This window comes from Biomphalaria glabrata, chromosome 6, assembly GCF_947242115.1.
Source record: "Biomphalaria glabrata chromosome 6, xgBioGlab47.1, whole genome shotgun sequence".
NCBI classification, from domain to species: domain Eukaryota; kingdom Metazoa; phylum Mollusca; class Gastropoda; family Planorbidae; genus Biomphalaria; species Biomphalaria glabrata.
Window position 1 is genome coordinate 475,752 of NC_074716.1, and position 13,758 is coordinate 489,509.

A 13,758-nucleotide genomic window follows, 5' to 3' on the forward strand; every position below is an offset into this window, starting at 1 on the left:
CTCCGAAAATCAAGATATCTCTTAAACTGTCGCTTCTATTCAAGTGAAATCTAGTACACAGGTTCCTTTTACCTCCTAGATGCTTACTAAGAACGGGTTTCGATAGAATCAAAACGTTGGGACCACAATTTGCGAAAAACCACAGGCTTGCTATCAAAGCTTTGTATTTTATTATTGGTATTTCCAAAACAACTTAATAAGGAAATTATAAGGCTTGTCTCCGAAAATCAAGATCTCTCTTAAACTGTCGCTTCTATTCAAGTGAGATTTAGTACACAGGTTCCTTTTACCTCCTAGATGCTTACTAAGAACGGGTTTCGATAGAATCAAAACGTTGGGACCACAATTTGCGAAAAACCACAGGCTTGTTATCAAAGCTTTGTATTTTATTATTGGTATTTCCCAAATCAACTTAATAAGGAAATTATAAGGCTTGTCTCTGAAAATCAAGATATCTCTTAAACTGTCGCTTCTATTCAAGTGAGATTTGAATCAACTATAAATAAATATTAGGGGATTATAAGACTTGTCTTCGAAAATCAAGATATCTCTTAAACTGTCGCTTCTATTTACGTGAAATTTCGTACACAGGTTTCTTTTAACTCCTAGATGCTTACTAAGAACGGGTTTCGAAAGAATCAAAACGTTAGGACCACCATTTGCGAAAAACCGTAGGCTTGCTATGAAAGCTATGTATTTTATTTTTGATATTTCCCAATCAACCACAATCATCCCAATAAGGAAATTATAAAGCTTGTCTTCGAAAACCAAGAAATCTCTTACATTGTCGCACCTATTAAAAAGAAATTTCTTGCACAGGTTCTTTTTACCTCCTAGATGCTTAGTAAGAACAGTTGTTGACAGATTCGAAATCTTGGAACAACCTATAGTGATAATCTGCAGGCTTGCTTTAAAGCTTTTGTATTTTATTTTTGGTATTTCCCGAATGATATTAATTAAGGACTTAATAAGACTTGTCTTCGAATCAAGAAATTTCTTAAATTAATTGTTGTTTGTAATCCATTTTATTTTTTTTTGTGATTGCTTTTTCGGAATCGACATTTTTGTAATGACTGTTTTGAATCGGACCTATGTTGTTTTTTTTTTGTTGTTTTTTTTTTGTTGTTTTTTTTTTTTTGTGGTTATTTAGAATCAACTTCTACTCTTTTGGGGGTGGCTGATTGAATAGACTTGTGCATTTTTCATATATGAACATTATTCGTAGTTTCTGTTTTGAATCGACCTGTTTGTTATTTGTAGTGGCTATTTGAAATCGGCTTGTGCTTTTTTTTGGGGATGGATCTTTAAAATCGGACTTCTGCGTATTTAAGGGGGATGCACAGTGAGAAAACATCGATCTAGGTCAAAAATATCGATATTTTAAAATTAATTGATTTTAATAGTTTAAAATGTCTAGAAAACGAATTCCCTATCAGAATACTAAAAAAACTGCGCTTTATACATCAATTTTGTATTTTAAAAGTAGATGTATAAGCAAAATTTTGATGTTTTGGTTAAAAATCAACATTTTGTAAGCTAAAGTTGATAAGCTAATGTACGCTCTTATCCCTAACAGATGGTATCGATACAAAGGTCTACTTTTCTAGTTCCGATTATGTGCATGGTTTCTCATTCTATAAATATAAACTTTCAAAATACGTCACTACCTCTTTTTTTTCCCTATATCCTCATATACACACTCACTAAGCCATATTTACGCATGCGCACTATCAAAGCTACATTGGTAACTATGACAACAAAATTTACACGCATGCGCACATGACGTGAACCGGTCCTTCTTCTGTAAACATTTGAAAGCCTCGATTCATTATTCAAACTCAGAAATGCCAACAAAAGGTTATATGTTTGGAAAGAAAAAACGTTACTGTAAGCCCAGAGGAAGACATGCTTCAAAGACAAATGCATAATTACAAAGGTAAGTCTAAATCTAGAGTTTTTTATTTACTAGACCAGCGTGTGCTTACACATAAAATAATGAGATAATCACTTTGCTTCATCAATCTTTGAATTCGACAAACGCAACGTCAACGTGTTTATCATATCAATGAATCACATCTAGATCTATATATATATATAGATCTAGACATTAAATAAATATCATGAAAGTGATTGCAAACATAGAGATCTATCCTTTTTTAGATCTAGTATAGATTAGGGACATAGATCACATTAGAACTAGAATGACTAGATATTCTAGATTGACTAGATCTAGACATCTAGTCATCTAGATCTAGAATCTAGATTCTAAATCTAGATTATCATGTAGTTGTAGGACTTCAACTTGGTCTTTTTTTTTTTAAGATCTAATACATATATCAAGGTTCGTACGCGGTCTGGAAAAAGTCTGGAATTTCAAAATTCAGATTTCAGTCTTAAAAAAGTCTGGAAAATTGCTACTTTTCGATGCAATTTTGTTAAATGTCTGGAATTTGAAAAAAAAATAATCCGATGTCATTCAGCCCTCAGGTGCCGTAACCGGTAAAACGCTAGGCTGCTAGATCTAGTTGGGCATAGAGGCTTCCATTAATAGGCCTACTAGATTCTAGATCTATCTATTGTGAAAGCATGCGCAATCCACGGCATGTCGGTGAAATGCCAGCCAATTTCTAGACGGTGTACTGTAGACTTAAATCAGATTTAGTAATAGATCTAGTCCTAGACTAGTAACTAGTTTATTATGACTGCTGTTATCTTATCTTATATAATACAGACGTTACTTCAAAAAAGATGATGATTAGAAGATGTTATTCTATATTATCTAGATGGTCGATCAAATTTCAGTTAGGCTACCAAAGGTCGGGAAGTTTTTGGCCTAGATTTATTTATGCATGGGCGAAACTCCCCCCCCCCCCCCCCCTTTTTTTAAATAAAGAAAACAAATATATCTCGTCAATGACGTCAATATAGAATATATATAGAGAGTCTAGATCTAGATCTTGAGTCTAAACCAAAAATATTTGGCAACAAGAATGACTTACTAGATCTAGGTCTACTACTAGATTTAAAAGTCTCGATCTATTCGCGACTTAGATAGTTTACTAGATCTAGGTCTACTACTAGATTTAGTCTCGATCTATGACTATGCGCGACTTTTATTACTAGATCTATATCTGTTCTAGGTCTACTAGATCTACTAAATTCTAAATTCTACTAGACTAGATTACTAGATTTAGTCTTGATCTATGCGCCACTTCTTAATAGATCAAGGTTTTCTACTAGCCTAATGTTAGCCTCGATCTATGTGTGATTACCCCCCCCCCCCACACACACACACACATTAAATAAAGAAAACAAATTATATTATAATATATCTAGTCAACATAGAATATGCCTATAAGATCGGTAAAACTTCCCATCGAAGGCCCCTAGTTTTTTAGGTTAATTATTTGGCAGCTGTCTATGCGCACTTGAGTCTAAACTAAAAGACTAGGCCTTTAGAATGACTTCCATTACTAGGTCTAGAATTAGATTTAGTCTTCATCCATGCGCAAATTAGATTACTAGATCTAGGTCTACTACTAGATTTAGTACCTAATTTAGTCTCGATCTATGCGCGATTTCCCCCCCCCCCCCCCTCCCCATTTAAATAAAGAAAACAAGTTATATTATATCTAGTCAACATAGAATATAGATCTAGATCTTAGTCTAAACTAAAAGATAAAAGACTAGAGCACAAGAATGACTTAGATTACTAGGTCTGCAACTAGATTTAGTCTCGATCTATGCACGATTACCCCCCCACCCCCTTTTTTTTTCCCCAAATCTATTCAATGTAGAATATAGATCTTGAGTCTAAACTCAAAAACTAAAAAGACTTAGAATACTAGATCTACTACTAGATTTAGTCTTGATCTAAGTCTAGATTTAGATCTAGCATACTTAGCATATAGATCTATAATTATAATCTAGTATGGTTATGATATAGATTTAGATCAATATTATCAATTTTTACCCCGTTAAAAAAAACAAGTCAGTATTCACATAGGCATAGGCCTATTGTGAATTAGACATAAGTAAGCCACTACTACAAATTAAATTTCAAGTTCAATACAGTTAATCTATCTCTAGATCTTTATTTAAAATTATCTCCTCCAATAGAATTATAGGCCTACTAGAGGTAGGCCCTCTAACCTAGGCTAGTCTAAATAAGTCTTTACTTTTTAACTAGTGTCTAATGTTTACGCCACTAAATATCTATATAAAAATAATAAAACTATTGGACTAGTTATGAGATTAAGAATAAGATTTTACAACTAAGTTAGGCCTATTGAACTATATAGGGCCTATTAAATTTCCCAAGTCTAAGTGCTACAAGATTAGTGACTTTTTTTCCCCCTTGTACCGTATGTTCCTTAATAATTGAAAATTATTATAACACCCTAGTCCAAACCTCCCACAGTACGACAGGGGTTAGTTATTGGCAGGGTTTGAACCCAAGATCACGAATACAGCAGTCCAGAGCACATATGGCATGCTCAGGTAGCCATCCTTTTTACTGTTAGTAAGTCTGGAAAACATAAGATAAATGTCTGGAATTCATTTTCACAAAAGTTGTATGAACCATGATATATAGATCTACATGTAACATGTCACTTTACATTTTTTACTTTTGATGAATACAATATATGATTCCTAAAATGCATTATAAAATTTAAAATAATCTTCATGTTGTACATAAATAGATGTGACGTGTACTTTCATACTATTGAATTTTTTTTTAAAGAACCTCTAATTTTTTTTTATTTGTTTGCAGCTCTGTTTTGGATACAGCTGGATCTGAAGCAGCAACAACGCAGCCTGCAAGTGCAGCTGAACGAAAAATAATTCTAACTGCAATTACTAACGCTGATAACACCAATAAGAGGCTGCCTGAAGATTTCATATACGTCATGATGAATTCAATGGAATTGACCACAATGGTCTCCTTGTTGTGCTGTCCACATTGCTTCGACAAAAAATTAACCATGTGCATCACACAATCAAAAGGCATGGCTCATTTGATTAAAATCAAATGCCTAAATTGTGAAATATATTTGTGGCCTGACTTGACCTCAAAAAAAAGTAATAATGTTCATCTGGATATTAATGTCCGCGCTGTCGCTGCATTAAAAGAATCTGGAATCTCGCATTCTAAATTTGATAGGTTTTGTGGACTTATGAGTATGCCCTGCATGCACAGAAATACTTATAACAATCTAGCTAACATAGTCAACACTGCTATAATTGAAGCTGGTGAAGAATGTATGATTAGGGCATCTGCTGTTGTGCATGGAAGAAACATTTCACAACCTCTGACTACAGATGATAGAATAAGTTCAACAGGCTGTCCTGTTATTACAGTTTCTTTCGATGGGACTTGGCATAAAAGGGGCCACTCATCTCATTCAGGAAATGGCACAGTTATTGATTTTGATACTGGACTCGTCATCGACACCGAAGTCCTATCAAATTATTGCTGTGTTTGTGATTCAAACTCTGCAGAACTAAATTTTGATGCCTCTAAGCATATGTGTCAAAAAAACTTCAGTGGCTCAGCAAATGCAATGGAGGCCGCAGCAGCATCCAAAATTTGTTCTCACTCTGTGGCATCAGAAAACTTGTTTATGGCATGATGCTGTGTGATGGCGATAGTAAATCACATTCATCTGCCATTACCAACTCAGGATATGATGTAGAAATCTTAAAAGAGGACTGTATTAACCACATCTCAAAAAGAATGTTTAATGCTTTGAACAATTTAAAAATGTCTAACAAAAAAGAACTAAATTATAGGCTTACAAAGCCAAAAATTGAAAAAATTACAAATAACTATTCCAAAGTTCTGCGCCAAAATGCTCCTGACATTCAAAAAAATGAAGCTGGCTGTTATGGGCTCATTTTTTCATATGATGAGCTCAGACCTAGATCATAACCACAGGTTGTGTCCTGATGGCACTACATCTTGGTGTCACACTTTAAGAGATCAGAGGCACTAAAACAGCCATACAAAAAACATAATCAGACCATCACATCAGAAATAGGAAAACTTATTTCCTATAACAGACACAGATCTGTTAAAAACATGTTCAAGAATGGGAACACAAAAGGCCAATGAATCTTTTCATTCCCTAATTTGGCAAATTGCCCCAAAACAGAATTCGCAACATTAAAAACTAAGGACGGCGACATACCTTGCTGTTTTAGCCTTCAATAATGGCATTAAATCAGTTTTTGACATATTAGGCGTTCCCTGGACACTAAAGAACATTTCTTCTAGTGAGAAAAAGCAAAATGTCAAACTACAGCTTGTTGTTAGAAAAAGATCAATCACATTAGTGTCCAGGAGAAAAAAATTGAAAAAGCAAAGAATTGAGCATGAGCACCGGGCAGAGGTTCTAGAAGGTCCAATCTATCAATCAGACAATTTTAATGAATAGTTTTTTTTATTATCTATTATGTTATATTATGTAAATATTCCCTTTTTTTTTTCATTTTTATGGTTGCAATAAATATTTTATATCATTTTAAAAACTTTAAATGCGTTTTTCTCAAAATGTATTTTTAGGTGCATGTTGTCCACAAGAATCTCAAAATCTTTAGTTCTGTATTATTTAGACTAATAATTTTTCACATGTAGTTTATTGATAGTATATCATAGGTAATAGGCTGCAAAAATTTTCAATATGTTTAATTTTCATAAAAAAAGAAAAATAATGATGTGACCGCAGGTGAAAAATGTGGTCGAAAAAAAAAAAAATTTAAAAATTCATTTTGAGGTTATTATGCGACAGAATGTATTTAACCCATATACATTTTTTTTTAGTATACACTTCTTTCACTACATCTTTAATTAGGTGATTTAATGGCTGAAGGTTACAACACATGACTTTTGAACCTGGTAAAGACAAGGGCTTTGAGATTCAGAATATTTATGATACCTCTAAGTCCACCAAACTCTAATGGGTACTAAAAATTAGAGTGTGGTATCAGCCAGGATAACCAACTACTTAGTAGGCTAAAGTTTATATTATTGATTAACATGCATGGCTAGATTCAGTGGCGTCACTAGGGTCGGTGTCACCCAAGGAAAACGAAATCTCTCCCTAAAAACAAACAACTATTGTGGGTTTTTTTTGTTTCTTAAAATTGAACAATAAAACTGTAAGCTAAATTATTGATTTGTTACACCCGAATTTAGGCAGTGTTATCACGGATTGGAAAGCCATCTTTCAAAAAGCACGGCCAATTTGAACAAACAAATCAATTAGCTTGGAGATGAAATCCACCTACTCAAAACAATCATTGTCCCAACGCCACCTTGGAAAAAGACTGAGCAGTGACGGCTGAGAAGGATCATTTGAATAACATACTGAGATAATGCTACCAATAGAGAAATATTTTCCAGCACAGGCATTCGCCGTCTACGGAAAGAGGCGACTGAACGTCGATTGACATTTGTGAGATACATCATTAGTGTCAATGTGTAATGCTGAGTTCTTGCTTCCTGAAGTACTATAGACACGTGACAAGACGAATATTATAAACTAACTGAAGCTCGTTTCAGCAGACAAACATGAAGTTTATTTTACTACAATAATAATGCACTGCACTCCTTGTTAGTGCTACAAGTCAAGAAATAATAAACAATCCTATCCGCATAGCAGCGGTATCAAATGTATCAATCACGTCCGCATCTCAGCGGGTAACAATAAGAACAATTACTACTAGTGACACTGGAGCTTCAACTATAGATATCCATTGAAATACGAATAATACCTTAATATTCAATAAGCACGTAATGAAATCAACTCTCAAATATTATTAATCAACAATCATTAGTCCATCGACTTTCATCCTATATACATATATATACACCAGTCCAGGAAGCAACGTCCAACCTTCCTGGACCGGGAGCAAAACCTTACTGACTTGACTTGACTGAACTCAAAGTCAACTTTATTCCTTCTACTTCCTGTTTTCTACATCAGGAATTCCACGTGTCTTTTAAACTCTTAACATGACGTGAACTTTAGATCATGCAATGTCAACTAAGACTGTGACAATTAGACAAGACGAAACATGTTTACTTAAGTCATCCTTAACACGAAAGCCGAAAAGAGGAGCGCAAAAACATGCCGTCAACGTTTAATCATGGTGTCACACCGATTCAAGAGGAAAGTGTAAAGGACTTAGGTTAGTTATTTGAGGGGCTATTTAAATGCCCCAATTGTATATTGTCAAGAGAGGGGTGTGTAAAAAGTGAAATTGTGTGTGTGTGTTTGTTTATTTTATTAGTTGAGTTGTATATTGTTTTTAGCACGGGGTTTTTCAAGGGAGGGGGGAAGGGACAATAAGGTTTCCTGTGGTCCGTCTAGTCAGAAAGCTGACCTTGTCTGAGTAGGGTGTTGGTGATTGTTTTTCGGTTATTATGCCTAGAGTAAGGAGATGTTATATTATTATTCTTGCTATGTGTGCGTACTGAATATTTGGGGTAATGCTATGATGTGTCATGATACCCTTATGTAATATATTATATTATATTTTATATTGTTTGCAGTAAATAAATACTAATTTTCTACTCCTTCGTTGAGTGTACTTTATAATACTTGTACGCTTGTAGAGAACTACAGTTTGGGCATAAATTAGCTCTCAAAGAACTAACCTAAGTCCGTTACAGAAAGTAGCTGTGGAGAAAGCTTGCAGCCCTATGTGTCGAATAGCGCGCGAGCGCTTATGTCAATGTGTTTCTCAACATTTTGCATTAATAAAATGTTACTTTCGCCACTCAACTGATCAGCGCCTTAATCTCACTCAGAGTTGTCTGCGGGGATCCCCGGGTGCCAAACGTTTTTCTACATTTCTGAGCTTCATAATCTTCTTTGCCGTGGCGTGTACAACGTAATATTTTTCTCATAATAGGAAAATTACTAGTCAAATCAAACTGAATTCAGAAAGTTTAGTACATGCTGATTCTAAAATGTGAGAAACATTCGAGGTAGAAGTTTGTATTTTTAAAAGTTGATTTTTTGGGAAAGTGCATTTTCTCGACTTGGGTGTCACCCCCTGATGGGTGCCACCCGGTGCGGCTTTGCACCCCACGCCTCTCCCCATAGTGACGCCACTGACTAGATTTAAACATGAAATGCGTAGGACGTATTTATCTTCTCTTTTGAAGTTATGTCTGTAATCTATATATATTTAAGCTTTAAATGCATGTGAAAATATTAGAGTTAGTAAGGAAGATAATGTGAAGTAGATTGTAAACTAAAAGAAAATGTTTTTGTAAAATAAAATATTGTATTGTCTTCATCACCTCATATCTGAACACAATATCATAATAAAGAATAAACAAGATGTGCTTTAATAGGTTTGTTAATTGACCTCAAAACAAATTTAAATAATAAACAGGTGTAGATTCGACTGATGAGATATCGGTGGACTAATTTAATTGGCTGTCAAGTAAAAAGTTGATTAATTACAGTTATGATTGGCTTATTCTACGACTTTAAATTATTAGGCTACCAACGCAGTTTGCACAGCACTCAGAGAAAATTATTATAGTTCGCCAACAGCTATAGAGCACAACGACCGACCGCTTAAAAATCCCAGTCTTCACCAAGACTCGAACCCAGGACCCCAGGTTTTGAAGTCAAGCACTTAACTACTCAACCATAGCCCCACCGGATATGTTACTTACGTGTAATTATTTCATTGATTGCTTACTAGTCCATCTGACAGACACATCATACACACCCAGTTTTACATAAAGTAACTAATCTTTTACAGACCAGTGTAACAAACCGTGTTAGTTATTATAATGGTAGGGATAAATTCATAGTTGCACGAGGTCCAGGTGAATGTGTGTAAGGACAGATGAGAGAGCGAGTTGGTGACTGGGGCACAAATGAGAGAGAGTGCATATACTTTCAGAGGTTAGTTTAGACTATAGTTTGGGTTTGAGTAAGTCGAGGGTTTATTAGTAGGAAAGTCTTATCGTAGATAGTCTTTGTTGGTGAGCGTTGTATTTTCTTTTGCGTTTATCTGCGTACGGGACGTATTACTTAATACGTAGAATAGTTAATAAAGTGTTTCATTAACTATAAAGTTCTGAGATGTATCTATTTAAAGAGTAGCCTATGTTCATAGGGCCGGATTTAGGACAGGACATGGTGGAGCTACTGCCCCAGTGAATCCACAAGAAAGGGGCCTCCACAAGATTTTAAGTCTCAAAATTTTGACGTTTCAGACACTTTTATGTTTGTTGTTTTTTGTTTCGAACATTTTTTCCGACAAAACTTTAAATTTTACGATTGACAAGAAAGACGTGTATGCTTGTATCATGCTTACAACTTAGAAATGCAGTTTCGAATCTCAACGGCTGTGCGTCAAACCAGGACCTTACCCTCCACAAACTCAAAGATAAATTAAATGTACCTTCTTTGTTTAACTAAAAAAATACAATAAAAATTTTGTTTAAGAGTCTATAAAGTATAAAGTAGAATAAATTTACAAGCAGGCCTACTTTGTTTCTTTCTTCCAAAACATGGCATATAGTTTTATTATTAATAAGTGGATTTTTTAATTTATGATTTTGAAAAAGTGTACGGGGCTCTACAAAATTTCTACCCCGGGGGCCTTCACATAGTTAAATTTAGCCCTGTATGTTCATGTTACACTTTTACAAGTTAAGATGTTTCTGTCGTCAAGAAGCTAACTAAGGCTTAGAGTCGCTTTCCAGTTACCCAATCCCCTAGACAATGACGTTTACAGCCAGGGCAACTCTTGAGATAGGCCAGCGGTTCTCAACCTTTTTAGTGCTGCAACCCCCTAATAAGATTCTCCACTAAGCATCGAACCCCAACCGTAATTTTTTATTCGTTCACAGACCAAGTTCAATCGCAATTGGCTAATGTTATAAAATCCTAATCGTAATGTCTATATTTGATATTAAACTATTACTCAGCCCTGAGTTGTCAAGTTCTTTGAATAGGTTGTGTCGTGTGGTACAGTTTGGGTAGTGAGAAACGTTACAATATATATATCTTTGCCATTGCTACAAAGACAAGCAGCTTAATGACTTTAATTAATAAATAGATTAGCAAAGTATAAAAGATATAATGAGAAACAAGGTAGTCTTAGACCAAGCTTAATTTAATGATCTAGATATAGTCTTTTTTTTTTCAAGACTTTGCAGCTACCTTCGTGTACAAATAAAATGACATTGTGCAAAATTTTGAATGCCTGAGTCTTTAGAAAATGTGAATATGTTTATCTTCATGCATAGTGAAAACGAGAGTGAATGAATTCTTGTGAATACAATGACATAGTGCTTATTTTTGTGTGAAATTAACAAATCTTTGGTAACGAAGTAACATTTTGTTTACACTACAGATGATTATATTGTGATTCGCCTCCTGTAACCATATTTTCTTCATAGAGAATGTATGTTTAACTCTTATAAAATAATTGATTTAATAGAGAAAACTTTTTCAAAGTATTATTATAAAAATTAAAGTGAGTTTACTACTTAACAGTACTTTGTAGTTGGGCTTCTAAGATTGTAATTGATTAACTTTTAAGGCCCTTTTTTCATTGCTCTTTTTATGGTCACTAATAGAAGTTACCGTAAACTGGTATGCTCCTCCTGACATCCTCCAAAACTTAGTCAGTCATCATTGACACTTAAACATAACAATTCTCAATCTTATCATTGACACTAAGTCATTACTATTCTCAATCTAATCATTGACACTAAGACATTACCATTCTCAATCTAATCATTGACACTAAGGCATTACCATTCTCAATGTAATCATTGACACTAAAAAATTACCATTCTTAATCTAAAAACTGACATAAGATTCTCAATGTAATCATTGACACTATGACATTACCATTCTCAATCTAATCATTGACACTAAGACCTTCCATTCTTAATCTAATCATTGACACTAAGGCATTAACATTCTCAATCTAATCATTGACACTAAGACATAACCATTCTCAATCTAATCATTGACATAACATTCTCAATGTAATCATTGACACTAAGACATTACCATTCTCAATGTAATCATTGACACTAAAACATTACCATTCTCAATTTAATCATTGACACCAAGACATTACCATTCTCAAAGTAATCATTGACACTAAAAAATTACCATTCTTAATCTAAAAACTGACATAAGATTCTCAATCTAATCATTGACACTAAGACATTACCATTCTCAATCTAATCATTTACACTAAGACATTACCATTCTCAATCTAATCATTGACACTAAGACATTACCATTCTCAATCTAATCATTGACACTAAGTCATTACCATTCTCAATGTAATCATTGAAACTAAGACATTACCATTCTCAATCTAATCATTGACACTAAGACATTAACATTCTCAATCTAATCATTGACACTAAGACCTTCCATTCTTAATCTAATCATTGACACCAAGTCATTACCATTCTCAATCTAATCATTGACACTAAGACCTTCCATTCTTAATCTAATCATTGACACTAAGTCATTAACATTCTCAATCTAATCATTGACACTAAGACATTACCATTCTCAATCTAATCATTTACACTAAGACATTACCATTCTCAATCTAATCATTGATACTAAGACATTACCATTCTCAATCTAATCATTGACACTAAGTCATTACCATTCTCAATGTAATCATTGAAACTAAGACATTACCATTCTCAATCTAATCATTTACTCTAAGACATTACCATTCTCAATCTAATCATTGACACTAAGACATTACCATTCTCAATCTAATCATTGACACTAAGTCATTACGATTCTCAATGTAATCATTGAAACTAAGACATTACCATTCTCAATCTAATCATTGACACTAAGTCATTAACATTCTCAATCTAATCATTGACACTAAGACATTACCATTCTCAATCTAATCATTGACATAACATTCTCAATGTAATCATTGACACTAAAACATTACCATTCTCAATCTAATCATTGACACTAAGACCTTCCATTCTTAATCTAATCATTGACACTAAGTCATTAACATTCTCAATCTAATCATTGACACTAAAACATTATCATTCTCAATGTAATCATTGACACCAAGACATTACCATTCTCAATGAAATCATTGTCACTAAGACATTACCATTCTCAAATTAATCATTGAAACTAAGACATTACCATTCTCAATCTAATCATTGACACTAAGTCATTACCATTCTCAATCTAATCATTTACACTAAGACATTACCATTCTCAATCTAATCATTGACACTAAGACATTACCATTCTCAATCTAATCATTTACACTAAGACATTACCATTCTCAATCTAATCATTGACACTAAGACATTACCATTCTCAATCTAATCATTGACACTAAGTCTTTACCATTCTCAATGTAATCATTGAAACTAAGACATTAACATTCTCAATCTAATCATTGACACTAAGACATAACCATTCTCAATCTAATCATTGACATAACATTCTCAATCTAATCATTGACACTAAGACATTACCATTCTCAATCTAATCATTGACACCAAGACATTACCATTCTCAAAGTAATTATTGACACTAAAAAATTACCATTCTTAATCTAAAAACTGACATAAGATTCTCAATCTTATTATTGACACTAAGACATTACCATTCTCAATCTAATCATTGACACTAAGACCTTCCATTCTTAATCTAATCATTGACACTAAGTCATTAACATTCTCAATCTAATCATTGACAC

The 13,758-nt window shown here is 33.7% G+C and overlaps 1 protein-coding gene across 2 annotated transcripts; it reads left to right on the top strand.

Moving 5' to 3' along the window:
• Nucleotides 1-1,137: 1,137 nt before the first annotated feature.
• LOC129926720 (uncharacterized) lies at nt 1,138-6,593 on the top strand. Of its 2 annotated transcripts, none has more exons than XR_008778423.1 (2): nt 1,138-1,936; nt 4,775-6,593. XR_008778423.1 is itself a non-coding variant. In XM_056032458.1 (2 exons), exons 1-2 carry the CDS (start codon nt 4,493-4,495, stop codon nt 5,631-5,633), a joined length of 867 nt encoding a protein of 288 aa, XP_055888433.1. In that variant the 5' UTR covers nt 4,398-4,492; the 3' UTR covers nt 5,634-6,559. The 2 variants fall into 2 exon arrangements, 1 of the variants encoding a protein (XP_055888433.1); XM_056032458.1 differs by lacking the exon at nt 1,138-1,936 and adding an exon at nt 4,398-4,500 and having other exon boundaries at nt 4,775-6,559.
• Nucleotides 6,594-13,758: the final 7,165 nt, after the last annotated feature.